General features: G+C 39.2%; 1 protein-coding gene across 2 annotated transcripts; it reads left to right on the top strand.

Annotated features, from left to right (window-relative positions):
• The first annotated feature begins 342 nt into the window (after positions 1-342).
• On the top strand, positions 343-18747 carry LOC149274911 (lamin-B2.L-like). 2 transcript variants are annotated; one of them, XM_089505114.1, is made up of 13 exons: positions 343-573; positions 4963-5099; positions 8477-8633; positions 8901-9026; positions 9114-9284; positions 10696-10821; positions 11029-11249; positions 12247-12376; positions 12443-12583; positions 12934-13041; positions 14891-15010; positions 15407-15505; positions 18706-18747. In XM_089505114.1, the coding sequence occupies exons 1-13, from the start codon at positions 343-345 to the stop codon at positions 18745-18747; spliced, it is 1809 nt and encodes a 602-aa protein (XP_089361240.1). The 2 variants fall into 2 exon arrangements, with proteins under 2 accessions (XP_089361240.1, XP_089361239.1); XM_089505113.1 differs by having other exon boundaries at positions 12247-12583.
• Positions 18748-24764: the final 6017 nt, after the last annotated feature.

Here is a 24764-nt window from a genome sequence, read left to right as displayed (position 1 = left end):
AATAAAAAATATAACAAATGCCCTCTATGAGCAACCACGAGAACGCAGCTATTTACTCCAATATACGTTTGAAAACCCACGTGAACAAAATAACAGAGTAGGCTTCTCGAGGGTTAACGAGAGGACGGGAAAGACATAGGACTGATTTGCCCAGAATGCACATGGCTGCTGAAGGCATTGTGATCGCTCAGTGGTGATGACGTCACCACGGCGCTCCTGTTCTATTGGTTGGCATAGGCGTCTCCCGCCGTTGAATGAAACTGACCGTTGCTCGAGGAGAAAGGCTCAGCTAGGCGTACTCTGTGTGTTATCTTTACTAGTGTTTATCGGAAACCTTACAACATGGCTACTTCTACCCCGAGTCGCTCAGCGGCCTCCGCTTTCCAGTCTCCGTCCAGGGGATCCTCCACTCCTCTCTCGCCAACTCGTATCACTCGTCTGCAGGAGAAGGAGGAGCTGCGGCACCTCAATGACCGCCTGGCCGTCTACATAGACCGGGTGCGATCCCTGGAGCTGGAGAATGACCGGCTGATGCTAAAGATCTCCGAAAAAGAGGAGGTCACCACTAAGGAGGTAAGAAGAGAGTTGAGGCTTAATAGAAAGCAATCAGTGGGCAATACGGGGTCGGGGTGGCGTGGTAGGTTGTCTCAGATGTCTGTTGGCGAAGTTAGGGAAGAGTCGCGGCGGAGACCATCGGAAAGAGGATGTTGACAGGTACTCCTGCGGTCCTTTGTCTAATCACGTGACGGCCTTGGGCCGGCATCGGTTTCGGTACCGCAGGGGGGTGAGCGGTGGTGGCACACAGCCCCGGCACTCCGAGGGTTACGAGGAGTCTGTCGGTGTGTTTCGTATTGTCTGGCCTGAGGTCAGTGTATCCTTCAGCGGAAGGCTATAGTATATTGATGCGATATTGATGCGGGAAGAGTCGGCTTCTACATAAACACGGTGGTCTGTTCAGCGAGGGGTTATTTGAGGTAGTAATTGCCCCCGATTTTATGCGCCCATTCAGACGTTTTAGGGACAATACGGCCGGATTTTGGCTCGTGTCATAGTTGCCGCCTTATTAGGAACTGATTTTGGATTTGAAGTTGTTTTAAGCCATTCACTTCATGTTTTTATTCGTGAGGAAACATGCTAACTACTACAAGTGAAACGTCCACGTGGTTACAGTGTGACAAGCAGCATAGTTTTTTTGTAGCTGTCTCTTGGGGGGGGGGTAATTTATAGTGCGAGTTGGTGTGAAAAGTGCTTTTTCAGCAGTCCAATTAAACAATGCATTACGCAGGGCCATAACCTTAGTAACTTTCACCTTTTGGTTTCCTTTATGCTGGGGCGGCTGAGCCTTGTTAATGACTCGGTGACGGGTCACTGGCTGCCATTCTCAGTGCTGAATAAAGTGAGGAAGCTGGGAATACAAACTCTTTAGGCTGATATTGGTTACATATCCATTATGCATATTCTATACCAAATAATTATACATTATAGATGATTAATCCGGTAAACCATGGCTCTGTCAATAAACCCGAAAAACTTTTTTTTTTCCCCCCTGATGTTCTCACCTCCTGTAATAGGGTGATAGTGTTGAATAGACAGCGGTCTGTCAGGTATTGCTAGCCTCAGCATGACAAACATTTAAGGTCTTCTGTTCTTTTAAAGAACAAAGGAAGAACTAAAGCTCTTAATGTATATTTTTTCCTTTTGTCTTTAATCTGTGTGGATATTTATTTTTTTTTACGTAAGAATATAGGATAGTTTAGAGATTCTATTCTCCTGTCAGCTGTCATCCACTGTGTTTGTATCGCTTACACAACCAATTTACTGTTGTCGGGTTAAGTCTGTGTCGCACTTTTGTTTCCAGTTTTCCAAATAAACAGCTGGCTTTACCTAAATATTATCATTGGCCAAACCGTGGTCATATACATTGTTTCGTATCAATTTTGAGAATTGTTTTTGTATAGTTTTATAGCATGTTAACAGGCCTCACCAGCAAAGAATACATACTAAAGTACTTAAATATGCATTCTTTAACCTGTTTAAAAAATAAATAAATAATAATAATTAAAAAAAAAAAAAATAGTTACCTTTAGGAGAAGCTCCAGTCGCAGAAAAGAATAAACATCTCCTGCAAGCTAAAGGAAAAAGAGCAAATGCATATGGGAGAGTTTCCAGAATCCCTCAATGCATTTGCAAAGAATAATAATATATATATATATATATATATATATATATATATATATATATATATATATATATATATATATATATATATATATATATATCTCTATCCCACTCGGCTATTATTTGCAAGTTTTATTCAGACTTCTTCAAGCTCTTGCTGTAGAGGTTCACTGGAGTCTCTTGTTAAAGTAATAAGAGAGATCCAAGAGAGGAAAGTAGTTTAAATATCTTTTTTTAACATCCGTTCTTCCACCTTATTATGTGATGACATTACTTATTACTTAACTGCAGTCACATATCTTTCTAGTCTTTCAAAACACTCCTATACTTGTGCCTATAGAACGGTTAAAGTTGCCACATATTCCCATTGTACAACTCTGCATAATATGATGGTGCTATATATATATACACAAAAAAGCCCATCTGAGCGTGTTTTGACATTATATTACTATTTAACGATGAAAGATGCTGTTCCACCTTCTTTCCTCAGATCAACACTTTTCTTTACCAAATCCTTCCCAGAAGCCATGCTTTAATGACTTTACTTGCCTTATTCTCCCCCCTCGTCCAGGGAATACTTATTTGGCATGTGACACGTGTCTGATGTCTGGCTTTGCCTCAATGTTATCACTGGTGGGCCTTCGCAATGCAGATTGTGTTGAGAATGCAATCTCTGACTTCATTTTTTACTAGTTACACAGTTATGCATTAGCGTATGCAACTTCCTATACATTAATTACTCTAAAACGAAATCTCTCCCTTTCATCCCCCATTTCATCTAAGCCTCTCACCCTTGTTTGAGTTATGTCCCATTTCACAAGCATTTCTTCTTCGCCTTACTTTTGAGACCTTTTGTAACTAACCGCACAATAATTTTTTTTGTTTTTTAAAGTGTCATACGTTAGATCCCTTAGGTTGTAGTTAATGGTGGCAAGTGGAGTGCCTATCTCCTGTCAGTCAGACTCTTCAATTTTCAAATCTTGCATGTTGTTTATGTTCACATACCATAGGAACTGATTCTTTCCTCTGACATGTTTCCCCCACCGACAGTAAGACTTATTGTTCTTACTGCTCTTCCATAACGGCCTGTGGAATGTCCCCGCTAACTTGCCTGGGAATTTGTATAATGTACCTAAATCCAAAACCTTTACACTTTTTTTTTTACAATACAAATAATGGGGATACTATCAGACTTACTGTAAATCAGTTTAATTGCACATTGATAGAGAGTTAAAGGTGTCTCAGTAATTTGGCTGGTCTGTAGTTGGCCATTTGTGTGATCTATAGTATCAAACTAATTAACAGAAAGTAGACTATTTTTGGCCTAAATAGTACTCTAAACATAATTTCACTTTCATGGTTCCAAAAGAGTACGAAGAGGTTTACAGCAAAATAAGAGGTGATACAGTACAGTACAGTACCATCATAAGCACAACAGTCGCACACCTGATGTACCAGATGTTATGGGTATGAATACATTGGGGAAAGCCAACCAGGCAGGATACAGGTGTGTGTGTAATATATGTTTATAACAATGTTGTATAGAAAGCAATTCCATCATTTTTCTACCATCAATTGATCTTATACTTTTTATTTCCAAATTGTGAGCTCTTTATAAAACAAAGGTTGTGGTTTCAAAACTGTTCAATGACAGCTTGTTCAGACCCATGCTGACACACACAGCATCTCCTGCCATCTGCTGTTGAGATTGAGAAATACATTTATTCTCCATAATTGTTGTAGGCACATAACTTTTTACAAGTTTCTTACTATTACAGCGGGTTACATTTACCCAGTCCGACAGAAACCAAATGTTGGAAACCTAAAAAAAACATTCTTGTAGGAAAAAAAAAGTACTTTTGTATGATATGCACCAATAATTCTAGCTTCACAGTTAGCTTTGCACACACACATATGCTAACACTTACATATTCAAACTCCATGCATCACACATCTACATATAGGATCCCCTCTCAGCTTAACTACATTTGCAGGCTCTGGAGGAGATGCTTCCATTGTGGCCCAGCAGCAGGTGGCAGGCCTGCTTTCTCCCTCTTCTCACACGCCTGCAGGCTTGCAGCTCTTCTCTCCTGACCACACTGTAGGATGTGATCAGTAGCAGAGAAACCTACTCGGAGACCTGTGTGAGGGGATCCCCAGTGATGTCATCGCTGAAATTCTTCAGCAGAAGTTTGGGCATTTAAAACCACTTAATGTGAAAGTGCTCATTTTGAGCGCTCTCACATTAGCATCACTAAGCTTGAGGCCATAAATTTTGGCCCCGACTAGCAAGGGCATGGCCAGGCTGACCTTCATGCACCAGCAGCTTGCAAGCACTATCTTTGTGTCTCTGTTCTCTCTCTCCTTCTCACTGTGATCAAGAGCTCAAGAGACAGTATGTAAGAAACAGGGATTCACTGATCCCCCAAGACCCTGGTTTATTTATTTTTTCTAATTTTAATATTTTTACGTTTATTTTTTTATTATATACTTTTAAGTTACTATTTGGTAGTTTGTGTTGTGAGTGTGGGTTAGTGGAGCATTAGATAAGATTAGGTAGGGGATACAAAATGAAAACTATATACGCATCTAAATCAGGGCTGGTTAATGAAAATGTAAATATTTCTCATTTATTAGTTGTGTATAATTTACAAAAATGTTCATATAATGTGCAGATATAATTCAGGTATATTCTGATTGCCATTATTGAAATGCCTGTTCATTCCCACGCTTCCTAATGTCGGTAAGATTACTTGATTTACTATTATATCGAATGCATTTCAGGTTAGCGGCATTAAACATCTGTACGAGGCAGAACTTGCTGATGCTCGAAGAGTCTTGGATGAAACCGCAAGAGAGAGAGCCAAACTGCAGATTGAACTGGGGAAATACTGTTCAGACCTTGAAGAGTTAACCAAGAAGTAAGTCAGTTGTCACTTAATTTGTGTATATTTTATACTTAAATTTTCTAGCTTTTTATTTTACCTAAATTTTAGGGATTTCTTTTTTCTTTTTCATAACTTCTGGCTTACAATATATAGATATAGCCGGTAGCTCATCTTAATGACTATCCATTTTGTTTAACCCCTTGATGACAATTGCCGGTCCGGGCACGTCACGGAAAAACAAGTCGTTAGCGACAAATGACGTGCCAGGACCGTCATTTGTTAAAACGGGTGAAAAAAATCGATCCGTGACCTCGAGGCATTCAGCAACGCCACGATCGGCACCAAGGGCCATGTCTGGCCCCTCCCCGGGGCGTCAACATCCGCCATACAATGTATGGCGGTGGACACCCGTTTTAAAAGCGTTTAGGAGGCGATCAACGATCACCTCCTAAACTTAAATGGTGTCGCTGGAATGCCTCGATCAGGAGGCATCCAGCGACACCAAACACTTACCCTAGGATGGACTGTGACCGCTCTGGAGAGCGGTCACAGCCGCAGCTGCACGCAGTCTTCACCATCCGCGAGATGGCGGTGACCCGGGAAAAAAAACAATAAAGATGCAAAAGTTCGCTAGAAGGTCTCCAGACCCTCTAGAGAACTCTGGCTCCACTTGCAGGTGGAATACAGGTACTGCATTCAACCATGCAAGTCAATGGAGCCCAGCTTTCTAATCACAGTGTGATTAGTAAAAATAAATTAAAAAATTAAATTAATAGAAAAAAATAGTAAAAAAAACAGTAAAATGAAAAAATCATTTCCCTCTGATGTCACTATCAGGGGAACCTTCAAGTTGAAATTTTTTTTTTAAAATGTTTTAAAAAAGGCAAAAAAAAATTTACAATATATATATAAAAAATATATTTTTGTGAGCAAGTCCTAAAATTAGCTTAAAATAATTCTCGCATGGAAAGAGTTAAAATACTGGCATATTAAATGCCCATGGGGTGTCTACTTTAAAAAAATGTATGATTTGATGGGGTAAATTGAATTGGCCGCATTCAACAATGTCCCAATTAACACGGGGGGGAGGATGGCCACACATCTAATTTCCAATTAGAAAAATGCACACGTACCAAATGTGGCCTTTTAGTTCCCCCCAAAAATGAGAAACCCATGCATGTGGGGTATCGCTGTACTCAGGAGATGTTGCTGAACACATATTGGGGTGTCGTGTGACAGCGGCATATGCCAGGATCTGTAAATTCATACATAACATAGGTGTGTGGGGGAAAAATACACACAAAAGAATACTACTGCAAACTTTGAAAAAATTCTGGTGGTAAAATGTGTGCATGCAAAGAGTTAAAATACCAGCATTTAAAATATCCTGGGGTGTCTTGTTTTCAAAAATATATGGTTTTATTGGGCACACTGAAATGGCCTGGCTCAAAGATGTACCAAATAGGGCATGGGCAGTGGATCCCCAAATGCCAAAGTTCAACGTTGAGAAATGCGCATGCCCCAAATGTGGCCCTTTTGCCCCCAAACAGCCAGGCAAAATCATTCATGTGAGGTATCACTGTACTCGGGAGATGTTGCTGAACACATATTGGGGTGTTTTATGACAGTGACATATACGAGAACCTTTTAATTCATACCTGAAGTAAAATGTGTGTGAAAAAACAAATGCAAAAAAATGACTACACAAAGTTTGACAAAGACTGGTGGTAGATATGGTGCATAGAAAGAGTTAAAATACTAGCATTTGAAATACCCTGGGGTGTCTAGTTTTCAAAAATATATGGCTTTATTGGGCATACTGAAATGGCCTGGCTCAAACATGTACCAAATAGGACATGGGCAGTGGATCCCCAAATGCCAAAATTCAACATTGAAAATGCGCATGCCCCAAATGTGGCCCTTTTGCCCCCAAACAGCCAGGCAAAATCATTCATGTGAGGTATCGCTGTACTCAGGGGATGTTGCTAAACACATATTGGGGTGTTTTATGATTGTGACATATACCAGAACCTGTTTATTCATACCTGAAGTAAAATGTGTGTGAAAAAACAAATGCAAAAAAAATGACTAACATAAAGTTTGACAAAGGCTGATGGTAGAATTAGTGCTTGTAAAGGGTTAAAATACTAGCATTTGGAATACCCTGGGCTGTCTAGTTTTCTAAAATATATGATGGGGTAAATTGCGTGGGCCATTTTTTTTCTAAATTTTTCACCGTATTTTATACTTTTTTTAATAGTAAATAATATGATACAATCAAAACAATGTAATCTAAAGAAAGCCCTTCTTGTCCTGAAAAAAACAATATCTAATGTGTGTGGGTTCAGTAAACGGGAAAGAAGAAAATTACAGCTAAACACGAGCAGCGCAGAAATGTTAAAGCGGCCATTGTCACGAAGGGTACAAAAAGTAAAATCAGCCTTTGTCACGAAGGGGTTAAAAGTAAGATTAAAAGTTCATGTTTGGTGTTCATATTTTGTTTATTGATTACCATAAACCTTCATAATAAAGAATGGCTGTCTGATGTTTAGCTTGTCGTGACAACTGGAGAAAGATTGACAAGACAACTGCGAATTTTTAAAGTGGGCCTGCCTCATAAAGATAGAATTGTGTGAATGAATGGTGGCTTGTAGATCAACAAATGTAGTCTTGTCTTCAGCTGGCCCCAGTTTAATCAGAGATACGTTGTATACGGATGTATTGGTTGTGCACCGTGCCTTTTTATTTTGTCACCGTGTATTACTCGTAACTACCACAGCATTAGAGAATCAAATTCCTCCCCGAGCCGGTGGACCTAGGAGTTTTATTTTGTTTGTTTTAGAAAAGCAAGACTTGTCATTGTTCTCAATATTTTGCCTGGAAGGGTTTGGTGTGTGTTTCGCCACCATAATTGACTCCTTTTCAGGAGTGGTTTCCTGGCAGGAAATTAGTTTGCATTTAAAAAAAAAAAATTCTATTTTACACTGTGAGACCTTTTTTCACAGGCAATTATGGTATCTTTATGCAACGGCTTCTGTTATATATACCCAATACTGCAGTCTCTGTATACTTCACCATGAAGTGTTTCTAATACATCAATACAAAAGTAAAATAAGGAATTAAAAAAAACAAAACCAAAAAAAACAAACTGATTACAGATAAGCCAGTCACCAGTAAATATGCATACAGCTAAACTACACTGTTAACAGTTAAATGTTTTGTCAATAGTATTTAATGGCATTCTTTAAATATGAATTTACACTTTTTTGCTATGATGTGCCTCAAGGTATTGAAAATGTGTTTGATTCCCTTCCTGTGTGCTGAAAGACTTCTTATTGTGCCAATAGTTATAAAACAGTTTTTTTCGGTATCTGTTTTGGTGGTAACTGTATTTTAATTGAAATCTGCAGCTACAAGAAGAAAGATGCCGATCTGGCTGCTGCACAGGGGCGCATCAAGGACCTGGAAGGATTATTTCACCGGAGTGAGGCAGAACTTAGTGCAGCCCTCAGTGACAGGAGGAATCTGGAAGCAAATTTGGCAGACTTGCAGGCTCAGCTTGCGAAGGTATTAAATCAATAGTGAATTTTGCTAGGGACATGCTACTAACACGCATTTGATCATGAATCTTTGGTGCAAAGTAGTGTTTTTGTGACCTTATAAGTTTATTGCTACTTTTATTAATGGTTACTGTGGCATACAGATGGTAACAGTTGGCTTCAATGATCTTAAGATTTTTTTTTTTCTTTTTATTATTCACTTATACTGCTTGTAGGTCTTAGTCTGCAATAATTCTTATGTGGATGTTAATTACACACAACTTGTTGTTTCTAGGTTGAAGATGCTCACAGTGTTGCTAAAAAACAGCTGGAAAAAGAAACCCTGATGCGTGTTGATTTGGAGAATCGCTGCCAAAGTCTTCAGGAGGAGTTAGCCTTCAGGAAGAATGTATACGAGGAGGTATATCGACACTGTAATGTCATCACAGGTAGTGATGTGACCGATTGGATTTATTTACTCACTCTTCGTGTTTCATTTGCCCCACAGGAGTCCCGGGAGACAAGGAAGCGACATGAGCGTCGTGTAGTAGAAGTGGACAGGGGACAGCAGTATGAGTTTGAGTCAAAATTGGCCCAGGCCCTTGATGAGCTTAGAAAACAGCATGATGAACAAGTGAGGATGTACAAGGAGGAACTGGAGCAAACATACCAGGCAAAGGTACTAAACTGTTCTAAGACTTTTCTGTGTCATCCTTGTGCATATATATATATATATATCTCTCTATCTATCGTATTGGCTCGAATATAGGCCGCACTTTTCCCCCCACTTTAAGTCTTTAAAGTGGGGGTGCGGCCTATATTCGGGGTCTAGTGCCCGGGCAGGCAGCGGGGTTAGGATACAGATCCCCCGCAGCGGTCCAGGGGACCTGTATCCTACGGGGGGGGGGTGCCGGCACGGGAGGTTGTCTAAGCGTGTCGTGCGGATGGTCACCGGCTGCGGCGATGCGGGTAAACAGCCTCCGCTGCCGGCACGTCTGCACGATGTGCTTTAACAATCTCCCTTGCCGGGAATCTGCCCCGGAGACTTACCAGAGAAGAGTGGCGGCACCGGAAGTTGTATACGCGTATTGCGTAGATGTCCCCCGCCAGCCCCGCAAGACACCCGGGAGTCTGCTCTGGTAAGTCGGGGGGGGGGCGGCAGAGTGGCAGCATATCTCGGGCGGGGGGGGGGGAGAGACGACAGTGGCAGCATATCTCGGGGGGGGGAGACAGAGTGGCAGCATGTTTTTTTTTGGTGCTTTTTTAAAGAAAAAAACTTTCTTTAAAAAAGCACCAAACTTTTAGGGTGCGGCCTATATACGGGGGCGGCCTATATTCGAGCCAATACGGTGTATGTATATGTATATATATATATGTATGTATGTATGTATATGTATATGTATATATATGTATGCGTATGTATGTATATGTATATAACATCCAAAAATAGTTACCTGCACTCCAGGGACTTCTTTAAATAATCATTCGAGAAACTGCAGTTTTCTAGTCAACGTTTCAGTCTGTTTATTAGACTTTCATCATGTCCTGATGAAAGTCTAATAAACAGACTGAAACGTTGATTAGAAAACTGCAGTTTCTCGAATGATTTAAAGAATTCCCTGGAGTGCCGGTAACTATTTTTGGATGTTTTATGATTTGCTGTTGCAGCTACTTGGCGCCGGGCTAAAAAAGTGGTAACTGGTGTGCAATTGTTAATTTTGGATATATATATATATATCCAGTGCTCTCTCCACCTAATGTATCGGTTTGTCTTAATCTGTCAATTCTTGTCTTGTCATACCCCTTGAATTTATGTATTGTATTAAGCGCTGCGTAAACTGTTGGCGCTATACGCTATATAAATAAAAGAGTAATAATATATATATATCAATCAAAGTGTTTCATTAGAATACTGAGACATTACCCAACTTCTTGGATGTGCCAGCCATCTCTTGGTTGAATTGTTTTATTTTAAGAGTAAACTCTTTTTTTCAGCATGAAATCTTGCTAGATCACTTGGTGTTACTCAAGTTTCTCTACGTCTTCTTTTTTACACATTTGTAACTCCACCAATAATTTGGTCTTTGCAGTTGGACAACATCAGACTTTCCTCTGACCATAATGACAAAGCTGCCAACACGGCACGTGAGGAGCTTTCTGAAGCACGTATGAGGATTGAGACACTAAGTTACCAGCTGTCAGGCCTACAGAAACAGGTATGTTGAGCACCATAATCGCTGCTGTTTAAACAGTGGCCTTCCTAAAAGTTTGATTTTGAAGTTTATTAATCTATTTTTTACAGTTTGGAAATGTCTGGCTCTTTTGTAAATATGTTGCTTATTAAAATAATGGTAAACCAGTGTACCTACTGAGAATACAACCCAGAACTACGTTTTATTAAGAAATGCATTGTTCGACTCTAGGCCAATGCTGCAGAGGAGCGTATCCGCGAGCTAGAGGACTTGCTAGCAAGTGACCGTGATAAGTTCAGGAAACTGTTGGACGCTAAAGAGCGAGAGATGGCAGATATGCGTGACCAGATGCAGCAGCAGTTGACTGAATATCAAGAACTGCTGGATGTCAAGCTTGCTTTGGACATGGAGATAAACGCATACCGTAAACTGCTGGAAGGCGAGGAGGAGCGGTAATGGTGTTTTAATTCCACAGTACAGTAAAGAATTTTTTTTTTTTTGTTCTTCTACACCAGTACACTAAATGAGCATTTGTTTTAAACGGAACGGCAGTTTAGCATGAAAACAGGTATTGGTGTAGAAATCCCTTTTACCAATTTGTGAAAAAAAATGTGTAACCATTGCTGTCCCTTTTTTTTCTTAGGAACCCATCAAATCTTTATTACTGCATTTTGGTCTGTAAATGCCCCTAAATTTTGCAGTGCTGCTATTTTGGTCGTCTTTGACTGCACTTTACAAGAACTCCCACCAAATGAATTTAGTCTAAGTATCATCTGGTCAAAATATATATTTTAAACAGTTCTAGAGTTCTGCTGCCCATTTGTATGTGTTCTAGCTCTTTTATCTTGGACCAATGTACTTGACAAACACGTTTTGTGCTCAAGTTGAAAAAATATCCCTTTTGAAGAAAGAGTCTTGGCTACACTAATTTCAATCGAAATCAATTAACTCTACATGTAGTGGTTGCTTCTTGTTTTTGCAATAGTTGGAATTGCTTTGGCGTTTGGTTTAACCTCGCTGCGAGTAATGTGACCGGCCCACCACAGAGATTGTTTAAAGAGTGCCGCTGTATCTGTTTGTCTGTGCTGTAATCACACGAACAAGACTGCCTGACAGCCTGGGCTGCTTTCTAAGCAGGTTCCAGAATAATGGGAATTCTTTTTGTTGTCACAGCCTAATCCACATTGAGTAAACATCAAATTATTTAAAACTGATTATAAAACCTCTTTACAGCATAATTTACTGTTCAGTAATATGAGCCAGTTTGAATTATGCTGGTCTGTGCTAATGATCTCTCTCATACAAACTAAACAAACATTACATCGAAATTTTAAAAACAAACAAAAAAACTACGGGTATTCTGCATTGAAATGATTTTGTTTAGAGAAGTCTAACAAGAAACATCCCTTTTAAGCCGGTCCACTTGAGCATATGAATCTTGCCTTGTAGGTTGAAGCTATCGCCTAGTCCACAATCACGTGTTACAGTATCGCGAGCCACTTCCAGCAGCAGCGCCTCGGCAGCCCGGTCTTCTCGGAGCAAGCGAAAACGCATCGAAACAGAAGAAGTGGAAGAGGGTGCGGAGATTTACGGCTCTGCAGGCGGAGCAACCTTCAGAGCTACTGCCGGTGCTTCAGGCGCTGAGGGCTCCAGTAGCATAGTGACCAGTGGTGCTCGCAGCAGCAGATTTCATTTGTCCCAGCAGGCAACGGCAACCGGAAACATCAGCATTGAGGAGGTTGACCTTGAGGGGAAGTTTGTCCACCTGAAAAATAATTCTGACAAGGTAGTTCTGGAAAATGATATTGTTGAGAAATCTGCAGCCTTCCTATGGAATATCTAGTGGTTACAGTGAACATCGTCATGTTATGGTGACCGGTTTCAGAGAAAACAATACAATTTTGGTCCTGAAATGTGAAATGTAGTGCATGTGCACATTTAGATTCCCACTTTAAATGGTTATAACCTTGTGTATAGTTTCATAATTTAGTTCACTAATGATGACTCTTACAGAAAATACATCAGTAATGTGGGTGAATTTTAACAAGCGTACCTTATGTCTAAATGTCACCTGTTTCCAGTGCTGCATAACCTGTTTATGTTAAATACCTAGTTTTATCTTTTTTGTTCCCTTAGGATCAGTCGCTAGGAAACTGGAGGCTAAAGAGCAAAATTGGAGATGAAGAAGAAATAGTTTACAAATTCACCCCAAAGTATGTGCTGAAAGCAGGTCAATCTGTTAAGGTTAGTTCTATAAATTCATACTTTTACTGAATGGTGGTAAATTAGAAAAGGTAGTTACACTTGATACTAAACGGTCAAACCCTCCCATGATGCTTTGATGCATAGACATGTGATGTCATTTTTCCTGTAATTCCACAACCCCTGGACAGCTGAACAAGAATGATGTGGCTTTACAGACTTGGAGATTAAATGTATCTCGGTAGTTAGGGGTGTAAACAGAACCAAGAATCGATATGTGTGTGTGTGTGTAATATATAAGGACATACCGTATTATAAGACGATCCCCCAAAATCTAAATATTAATTTAGGAAAAAAAGAGAGCCTGAATATAAGACGACCCTATAGGAAAAAAGTTTTACCAGTAAATGTTAATTCATGTAACATAGTAACATAGTTCATAAGGTTGCAAAAAGACCAAAGTCCATCAAGTTCAACCTATATACATATTGTGTCCCTACTGTGTTGATCCAGAGGAAGGCAAAAAAACCCTTATGAAGCAGATGCCAATTGCCCCATACCAGGGGGAAAATTCCTTCCCGACTCCAAATATGGCAATCAGAATAAATCCCTGGATCAACGTTCTGTCCCTATTAATCTAATATCCATAACTTGTAATATTATTGCTTTCAAGAAACACGTCCAGGCTCCTTTTGAACTCTTTTATTGAGTTTACCATCACCACTTCCTCTGGCAGAGAGTTCCATAATCTCACCGCTCTTACTGTAAAGAACCCCCGTCTGTGCTGGTGTAGAAACCTTCTTTCCTCCAACCGTAGAGGATGTCCCCTTGTTATAGATACAGTCCTGGGTATAAATAGGTCCTGGGAGTGATCTTTGTACTGTCCCCTTATATATTTACATGTAAACTATTACATTTTTTAATAAAAGCTATGATTGAGAAAAATATTTTTTTTGTTTTTATTTCCTTGTATTTTCCAACCTGCCCCCCAGTTACGCACATCTGCCCCCAGGCTTGCCACACCAATATGGCACTGTGGCCCATGATATGCCTTTTAACCCTCTATATGCCACTGTGCCCCATGATATGCCTTTTAACCCCCTATGTGCCACTCTGCCTCCAGAAATGCCTTATACCCCTATATGCCACTCTGGCATTTAGGGGGTTAAAAGGCATATTATGAGGTAGAGTGGCATATAGGGAGGTATAAGGCATTTCAGGAGGCAGAGTGGCGTTCAGGGGGTTAAAAGGCATTTCATAGAGCACTCTGCCTCCAGAAATGCCCTATGCCCCCATTTAACACTTATACACACACACACACACGCTTCCAATTTCCTGCTGTATACCGGGCAGCAGTCTTCCTTACGCTGCAGCCGGATGGAGGTGTGGCTAGCAGCGGTGGTTGTCTGCGTCCATCGCGCAGACCTTCCCCGGCTGTCAGAGGTCAGAGTTCCCCGCACCGGTGCGGGGAACTCTGATCTCTGACAATCGGGAAAGGTCTGCGCAATGGACGCAGACAACCCCCGCTGCTAGCCACACCTCCATCCGGTTGCAGCGGAAGTTGTCTACACAGATCGCGTGGACGTCAACCCGCTGCCCCGGTATACAGCAGGATTGGAAGCACCGGTAAGTGTGTGTGTATGGGGGGGAGACAGAAGGATCCAGGTCCCCTGCAGCGGTGAGGTCTGATTATAGCACGACCCCGATTAGAAGACGAGGGGTACTTTTCAGAGCATTTGCTCTGAAAAAAAACCTTGTCTTATAATCGAGCAAATACGGTACTTTTTTAATCTGCACTACATGTATTTTGTCCTAGGAAATTATCAGATGTGGAAGCTTGCACTGGTGCTAGGCCTTTGCCTCTAATGTTTTTTTCTTTTCTCTTATTTAGATCTATGGTGCTGATGCAGGTGTTTCTCATAGCCCTCCTGCGGTCTTGCTTTGGAAGACTCAGGGCTCCTGGGGAACGGGTAGCAACATCAGAACCTACTTGGTTAACACAGATGAGGAGGTTTGTTCACGTTTCTGACCATTCCTCAACATGAGGATTTTTTTTTTATTTTTATGAACAATGATCATTGAAAAAGTCTGACAATGTATTGCATCTGGGGAGCACCATGCGAGTCTGAATAATGCAGTTAACGCAAAAGGTTCTCAGACAATAAAGGATTTGAAGGAATGTTGTACGGTAGAAGCTGACATACTTTACTATACAGTTCTGAAAGCCATTGGAAAACCATCCTTTTGCACTATTTTACATGATGGATAACGAAGCCACAAAGATAACCTTTGCTTCTTAATAGCTCTTTCAAATGCTATTTAGTGAACCATGCTATGTGGAGCTTGAGTCAGAATATTCTCTTCTCTGGCATCAATTCAATCTGTCAACTTTTCATTGCACCCATAGGAAGTGGCAGTGAGAACAATCGCAAAGTCTGTATTGACAGATGTAGATGAAGAAGAGGAGGAAGCAGACTTTGGTGAGGAAGATCTTTTCCACCAGCAGGTAAATAACAACCATACTGAACTGGATAGTACGTAAGTTGTCAAACCACTTTACCCAACTTTTTTACTCAGGGGTATATAAAGAAGTATGATGATTAGCAACAGGGACATTCATTGGATACCAAATATTTTATAGACCAACTCTCACAATTTTTTTATTACTACTTAAAATCCCAAAACAAATATTGGTGAGAATTTATTTTAACCCCTTGGTGACAATGGCTGTTTTAACATTTGTGTGTTGCTCGTGTTTAGGTGTAATTATCTTTCTCATTTACTAAACCCACAGAAATTACATATAATCTCTTCAGAAAAAGAAAGGCTTTCTTTAGATGCCATTACTTTAATTGTATCATATTACTTACTAAAAAGTATAAAATGGGGACAATTAAGAAAAAATGACTTTTACTCCTCTATAAAGCTCGTTAACAAACCTGCTAAATAGAATCTACTATTTGTCCTGATTTTTTCTTTTTTTTGCAAATTGTAGGGCAATAAGTATACGTATCATTTTGCTATTTCAAAACCATTTTTCTTTTTAAATCTGGTGATTCTGCCCCCATGTGTTTTTTGGGACAACTTTGAAACGGGCCAATGCTATTTACCCCATGAAACCGTATACCAAAATTAGATACATCATGCTCTAATTCTACCATCGGCCATTGTCAAACTTTATGCTAGTAAAAAAAATTTGTGGGGGGGTTCCTCCACACACATTTTACTTCAGGTATAAATCAACATCTGATTACGGTGATACCACCCATTCATGGGTTTGTTGGGTTATTTGGGAGATAAAGGGCCACATTTGGGAAATGTGCATTTTTAAAAATGGGATTTTGACAGGTGTTCATCCTGCCCCCATGTGTTAATTGGGCCAGTTCAATTTACCCCATCACACCATATATGTTTGAAAACCAGACACCCCGGGGTATTTAAAATGTCAGTATTTTAACCCTTTCTATGCACTAATTTACCACCAGCATTTGTTGGTGGTATTTTTGTTCTCCGTATACACATTTTACTTCAGACAACACCCCAATATGTGTTCAGCAACATCTCGTGAGTACAGTTAAGCCCCCCATGTATGGGTTTGTCGGGTTATTTGGGAGGTAAAACAAATTTGGAATTTTGATATATGGTCACTCCTATATGTGTCCTATTTTGGGGACATCTTTGAACCCAACCAATTCGATTTACCTTATCAAATGATACATTTTTTTTTTTTAAACTGACCAACCCTGGACAAATACAGGTTTCTGGATTTTCAGATGCAAATCACCCCAAAAATGCCCCAGAAGAGGTGTAGAGTTTGCTACAAAAGCAGGATAAGAAGTGATTCATCATACTGCTGCCCTGACTGCCCATCTAAGCCTGGCCTCTGTTTTGGGGAATGCTATATGCTATACTGTGACGGATCGTCCTGTGCCCCAGACTGGACACATCCGCCCGTCAGCTCCTTCCCTCTCCCAGTAGGCGGACAGGCTGTGGCTGTCCGAAGAAAGCAGTCACAGACCAGCACTTCCCTCAATCATGAGACAGGACTTCATGCTTTGAGGTTAAAACAGAACTCTCTTTATTACAAACACACTGAATTTATATACAATCTCCATTCACTGTGCACCGAACCCAACCCCCAATCCTATCAACCACATCCCATCGCAAATCCCATCAACCACATCCCCTCACAAATCCCATCGGTATACAGGGGGATGTATCAGGTGAGGGGATTAAGGGATACAATGGGTTCCCCCACCTGTGTTATCCCCCCTGTAGTGCGGGTGCCGTCTGGGCAGACAGGGCTGTGCTGGCTGATTAGGAGCCCCAGACAGATTAAAGGATCGTCTCTTTGAAGGCTGGAGCTGCAGCCACATTCAAACGAGGTACACATAAATATTATTATTATTATTATTATTATAACAGTGAAGATCAGACATGGTTCTTCACATATACCATACAACATACAAACACTGAGAAATCCTGTAACATGGGAATTTGTCTACTTTTGAAAAATATATACATGTGCGTAGTTTTTCAGGGGATTCATGACAGATATCAGTGTTAGTGTCGCAATCGCAAAAAAAAAAGTTTTTTGTAATAGTAATATGCTACTTGTACATATTGCCCTATAACTTGCAAAAAACAATGTTACAGAAAGACACGTGAACATTGGGTATTTTAAAACTCAGGACAAATAGAGTGTATTTAGCAGGTTTTTTTATTAGCGTTTGTAGATGAGTAAAATATTTGAAAAAGTGTTTTGTTTTTCACTATTTTCTTTTTTTCGAACACATTACATGATATGATCAATATAATCTAAAGAAAGCCCTTGATATCTGAGAAAAAAACCAATATATAACATGTGTGGGTCCAGTAAATGAGAAAAAAAGAAAATGACAGCTAAACACAAACACAGCAGAAATGTAAGAACAGTCTGTGTCTTGAACGGTACAACATTCTAAAAACAGTCATGTCCTCAAAAGGTTAAAGCAGTGAAAAGGCATGTAACCATCTAACGTGTGCATAATTATAAGACGACCCCTCCAAAATTTAAATATTAATTTAGGAAACATAGACTGAATATAAGACTGCCCTATAACAAGTCATATTTAATAAAAACTGATTGAGAAAAAAAATCTAATTTAATTTGCCAACCTGCCTCCCAGTTATGCCTTATGCCCCCAGATATGCCACTCTGCCTCCCTGATATTCCTTTTAACCCCCTATATGCCACTCTGCCTCCCTGATATTCCTTTTAACTCCCTATATGCCACTCTGCCTCCCTGATATTCCTTTTAACTCCCTATATGCCACTCTGCCTCCCTGATGTTCCTTTTAACCCCATATATCCCACTCTGCCTCCCTGATACTCATTTAAACCCTCTATATGCCACTCTTACCCTCCCCCGACTTAAAACTGCTTCCTTAGACTTCTATATATAATATAATAGATATATATATATATATATATATATATATATATATATATATATCTCACACATGTATAGTGCCACTGAAATGATTACTAATATGTAGCAAAACTGATATTGCATTATATAAAGGCCACCTTGACATTTTCTTTTTGTGTAATTTGAGACACTAGTATGCATCACTATTGTGCGATTGTTTTTATGAATAGAGTGTGGAGACTATTTTGCACAATCATCATTCCGCCATTAAAATAACTATTTTCTTATTTTATAGGGTGATCCCAGGACAACATCTAGAGGCTGTTTAGTCATGTAGTGTGGGATCTCTTCGACTTTCTTTTATTTACTGCCAGAGCCACTGAAATCTATTTTTTATATACAGAATCAGGTTCTTTTGATTTTGTTAATGTAAACATTGCTTAGACACGCGGAAGACAAAAGCAATCCACTGCCAGAAATATATGCTAATGTTTTGTTTTTCAATACTACTGGAGTGTGTACTTTTAGGGCTTTAATGGCGCAAATGTTAGTGTCCCCACTAGCCCCCTTTTCATAAATCTGGTGTAGTTGGTTTGCACATGGCTTGTTCCAATTTACACGCTATGTAAACCCATGTATATTCCTGTCAGAGAACCGAGCCATATTTTAACTGTGCTAACTTTGATTTATAATGGCAGGTTTTTTCCTTGGTTGTATTAAGGATTTTATTAAGGTTTTCACTATGTTTCTAGAATTTGCGGGGGGGGGAATGGCTCTAATTATTGGCCAATAACACTAAGGTTTGTTTTGGCATTGACATTTTAAAATGCAAAGCAAAACAGAGAGCTAGTGCCTCGGATGTCGTATAAAAATAGTACATATTTATTTTTCAAGAAAAACTAATACTAATAGGAAGTTTTATAAAGCCAGCTGTATAATTGTGCCACAATCATAATGCATGAAATTCAAGTTGAGTAAACTATTCCTTGCAAGCGCTCTTCCCGTGAGACAGGAATGCTACAGGCGTCAGGTTGTGACATGTGATTTTATATTATATATATATATATATATATATATATATATATATATATATATATATATATATATATATAATTATAGGTGGCCTGTGTAGGTTTTTACCCCTATAACCTTTGCTTTTGGAGTTCACCTTATCATGATGTTTAATCGCATAAATTGGGTGATCATAACTCATGTCATTCTATGAACAATGAAAGTGTTAATATACATTCTAATCGAGAAATGTGCACCCTCTTCGCTTTACAATGAAAAGCACCTGTTAAGCTTCTAATAAGAACACATGGTGTTTATCTTTTGTTAGAAAACTATTTTTGATAATGGATATCTGGTGACTTGGCACCGCAGTAACAATAACTGACAGTAGCTTGTAAAAGACGTACCACAAAGTGGTAGCAACAACTTGTGCAGTTTGCTTTTAATTTTCCTATAAGGTCTGAAATACTGACAGTACGTTTTTTAACAATGTCAAATGGCCAGAAAAGCAGGGCCGCGTTGGCACCGTTCAGCACAGGGGCAACGCCAATCTAGAGGCCCAAGGAAAGTGTGCAACAACTTCTGACTAATGATGGCAAGAACAACAATGCTCAGTGCACACAGTCCAAATTTTCCAAAATGGATTGGTCACGGAATCGGTCATACTCTAGAATTTACGGTCTTAATCTTAATGCTTGATCCTTTGTAGTTTTTAATGCATATCCTCTTTATATCCACCTTTATATATTATTGTTTATCAAGTAGTAGTAAGCTAATCAAAGACCAGGTGAAACTTGCATACAACTTTGTCGAACATCTTTCAACAAACATTTATGTTCTGCGGCTTTGAATTTAGATTCCAAACGGACATTCACTTTTTACATAGAATCGGGTATTGGCATACTTTACTATTGTTATCAATCGGCGCGTTTGTCAGAAATTGTGCAGGTCATCAACCGGCTGCAGTCTTAATGTAGTGAAAGTTGTGTACATCTTTCTGTAATAACCTACAAAAGCTGATGCAATAGCTCTAGAATATGTAAAACACGTGGCGAGTTTTAATGTGAGATTTTCAGTAGTGACGATTCATGTGATAAATTAAAGATGTATTTTATACCCCCAATATAGCACGTGCATAAACATTTAAAGCAATAATCTTTATTAAGGTAACTTAAGCAGTCACCTTAGACTCTATGGTGTCCCAATGGGAGATGTTTGATGCAGTTACAGTATAAATCAATCTGGTTGCTAAACATATATATTTGTATCTTAAATTACATATCTACATGAAAAGTGTACATAAACCTTTTTTTCTTAGTCTAACACGGATAACCACAATAAGGACTATAAAGCATTTGCCAAGGGCAAAAACAGTAGTTCCCTCTAGCTGTTAAGATAACCTGTATTGTAAAATTCAAATAAACTATGAAAAGTGTAACCCAAATGGTAATGGAACAAGTGAAGCCGACTTGTTCTGTAGGAACAGACGCAGTTAACACCTTCAGTCCTGTATGGCAATGCAATTTTGAAACTGCATAGGATTCTATTCCGGTTTAAGTCAAAGTTCTATATACGAGTTTTTGAGTACTGTGCAGGGGCTCTTAACCTACCCTTCTCTTGTCCAGTAGACAAACTAGCAAAGCTGTGATTTGTTTTCCCCATATACTTCAACTTGGCTTCCATTAAAGGAGCAGTCATGTCTCATTAATGTGAAGAAATAAGTAATACGCACACCCTGTCCACATATCCTCTCTGTGCACTGCATGGTGTTTCTGACATTCTACAGAGCTGCCTGTGGGCCACCAGGGGCCACAGAGATCACTCCTGAGCCACAAGCACTCCATAAGCACTGAGTATCTAGACAGGGTGTTGTGCCAATGCGCAGACCAGCCCAGAACCCACTGCTGGGCAAGTCTCATAAGGGTTTCCTTTTGAAATGCTCTCAATACAGAACGCCTAAGAATGTGACGTAAACTGTTATCCAACAAATAAATAAAATTGACTTGTCTGCCCCTCTTAAAGGAATACTGTTGTGTCAAGGATGGGTAAGAAAAACTGTTCTCACACTGGATTTTTTTTTTTTTTATATATTTGGCATTTTCATGTCTGCTTACTTCTGTGAATGAGAATTCCATTCTTCTTCTTCTTTTTTTTTTTTTTTTTTTTATTTATTAACAAAACCTCATCTTAATTGTTCTAAACCTTAAGGCAATTGAAGATTTGGCAGTATGGCTTAGGCACATAATTGGAAAATAGCAGTTATTTTATTTAAATAAGTCTGATCCAAAACTGCGTTTAATGCTTGCGTGTGGGGTGGTTGCATCCAGGGCAGATGTGTTTTTATGCAGATTCTTCACACTGTGAATAAAGCACAAACTGTGACTTTTATCTATGCATATTTTTATACACTTATATATATTTTAATCAAATGTTAATAATGGCTACTTTGACTTAAGCTTGCTTTTTATCCAGCCATTCAGAAACTGAAGTTGAGGGTTATAAACTATTTAGAGGGACAATCTACTGTTCCGTACCGCTCCATCAATAATAATAATAATAATGAATATGCTTTATATACATTATCGCCTTTAGAAGGAGCTGCCGTGCATTGTCCCCTTTCGGCAGCTTGAAGCAGTGGTAGGAAAGCGCTCCCATCAAAATCAGTGGTCGTAGGGGGGGGAGATCTAAGTACTGGATAACTGTGTGTAGCTCAAATATGCTTTGAAAAACTTGATGTGTTTAGCTGTACCTCTCCATGAATTTGCAAGGGAGAGTTAAAAAAAAAAAAAAAAGACACTTCAGCCATCATGTCCACTGTAATGCATGCGATACTTGAGTGTCCCATTTGCAGTAAAGAAAAGGGTGGGAAAAGTATCGAAATTATGTGGTAGTTCACACCATTTTACCACCCAGATTAACCACACAAGTACAGCTCAGCACTGTTAAAATACAAGACCAAAGCACACTTTTTTAATAGTTTCATTTTCTTTGCTCCTATATTCCATCTATTTTATTTAGTACAGCAGCCACACACAATAGCTTTTAGTTGCAAACTCTTGATGGGGGGGGGGATTTCCCCCTCCCCCCATAAAAATGTTTTATCCGTGAACACAAATATATCGTCTTTAGAATGTTGGGTCTAATGACTGCAGTTGTTTTTTGAAGAGATGTATGCACAAATAATTACATTTAAAAGGTGCGAAGTGAAGGCACTTAAAGCTGCTGTTCCACCCACATTGCTGAATGTAATGCTTTTATGATGAAACTGTGGCAAAATTTTTCCTCCCTTATCATTTTTCCCAGTAACATTTGTCATGTTATATAAAGGCTGGTGCTGAAATCTTACCATAGAAACTAAATGCTTTTCATTTATATATATATATATATATATATCTCCATATTAAAACAATGGATCCAATTTATTTAACATGCTAGAGAATATAATGCATGTTTTTTGTGAGGGTGGGACAGTAGCTTTTCGATTTGCATATATAAAAGTAATTATCTAAATATAATGTCATTTAAAATCTACCAGCAACATAAGAAAATAAAAATGTGGACATAATTAAGACATACCTGACTTCATCTAGATTTTTGATAAATGATTAATAAAATACCTTTTTGTTTCTAGAAAATGTAAAACTTCTCGTGTTGCAATGCATTTTAATTCAGCTGAAATGTAGTGTATGAACTTTATCTAAACGTTATTATTACACGTGTTAAACAATATGTTATGCATGCCAAATGTTTTCAATATTTTCAGTTGTTTGTAATATACTTTGTAAGACTGGAAAAAAAAATAATTTTGTACTGCAAACACCAATAAACTTTTTTTCAATTATGTTTGATCATTTGATGGGTTTTATTTTCCGTACCTCCTAAAATATGAACTTGAAATTTGCTGATCCACAAATTTTTTTCAAGGGATCCATTCTTCACAACTTTTAGCACATAGAATAGACTTATTTAGTGAGCAGAACGGTAAAGCCAGGCTTGGCCAACCACAGGTCACTGTGGCGACTAGGAACTGTTTTGTTGCTCAATCCTACAAGATATGTCTGAACCCTGCTGTAAAAAAATAATGTAGAATAAAAAAAACCAATACATATTGGTTATTAATATTGGGCAAAGTAAAAGCCAGCATTGTAGATAGCATAATACAAGATGTGTGTTGCAATACTCAAATTACCAAACCAATCAGTAAACCCACTTTGAATAGGCTTAGTGTATACCACAAATTCCCTTTTATGCTAACGTGCTTCAGTTTACGATAATGTGCCAAAAAGAAGCATTTTATGTCGGTTTAGAATACTAGGTGATTGCTTCTTGATTTCCTTGGTGGGCACCGTACAACCAAATGAACTGCAGGCCACTGAGTTAGAGGTACCGAACGCAATAAAAGGGGTTCTGGATAAAGGCAACATATTAAATACTAGCCCTATTGAAAAGGTAATCAACAAACTGCCACTGAGGTTCCTTTAGGCAGTATTTACACCATGACTGTATCCTTTTTATACTCCATATATTGGGTCTCAAATGCACTTTTAGTGATAGTGTTGAATAGGACTGCACAATGCACATTAAATGTTATCTCAAATGCATTTTGAGCAACTGAATTTCACAAGCCCGTTTGGCAACTGATTAAACAAACAATACCATCTTTCTTCTTCCGTTGCCCCACTTTGCTCACCCACCAGACTTCACGTAACCCCCGCTGCTTTCTTCTTTTATTTCTCCTTTCATAGTATAGTCTTTAGTAAAGTGCTTTTGCTTGCAATAGTTTTCACACACTCCTTTATCCTCCAACATTTCAAATGAGCAGAGATGGCCATTTCTTTTGGATTATGTCCGTGTGGGTCAGGGCTTTCTATGTGACTGTGTGACCTATGAAAGTTTTTACAATTTATGAAAGTAAAGAGCGTTTATTTTACGCCAACACACCCTCTATCACGCAATAATTCTGCGCTTTTCGCAAACAGGTCCTGTTCCTCAAGCGGGAGGTATCGCCTAGATAGGATGACTTCAGCTTATTTCACCCTCTGGAGGGTGGAGGGAGAAGACTTGAAAGCACATGGTTGTTACTTCAACCAACTGCAGCCGGGATTCTACGCTCCGAAAAAGCCAACAATTATTAGTTTTCGAACCAGCAATAAATGTTACTTGATATTGACTAACCCACACCACATCCAAGCACATTTCTCTGCTCAGAATTGCGCTCTCCAAGAGTAACTACATTTCCCACAATTACATGCGCTAGGGGTAATGAATTTCCTGTTCCTCCAGGCAACAGGAAGCCGGGCACACGTGTGTGACTTTGAGCTTACAGGTCAGGAAGCGGCAGAG

This window comes from Sceloporus occidentalis, unplaced genomic scaffold (assembly GCF_023333645.1).
Source record: "Sceloporus occidentalis isolate IW3139 unplaced genomic scaffold, rSceOcc1.0.p SCAF_311, whole genome shotgun sequence".
NCBI classification, from domain to species: domain Eukaryota; kingdom Metazoa; phylum Chordata; class Lepidosauria; order Squamata; family Phrynosomatidae; genus Sceloporus; species Sceloporus occidentalis.
This window is presented reverse-complemented; position numbering and strand designations above follow the sequence as displayed.

Coding starts and splice junctions, on each gene's coding strand:
- LOC149274911 (XM_089505113.1), top strand. CDS start 343: ATGGCTACTTCTACCCCGAGTCGCTCAGCGGCCTCCGCTTTCCAGTCT. Junction 8,634..8,900: donor TGCAGGCTCAGCTTGCGAAG/GTATTAAATCAA, acceptor TGTTGTTTCTAG/GTTGAAGATGCTCACAGTGT. Junction 12,584..12,933: donor TGAAAAATAATTCTGACAAG/GTAGTTCTGGAA, acceptor TTGTTCCCTTAG/GATCAGTCGCTAGGAAACTG.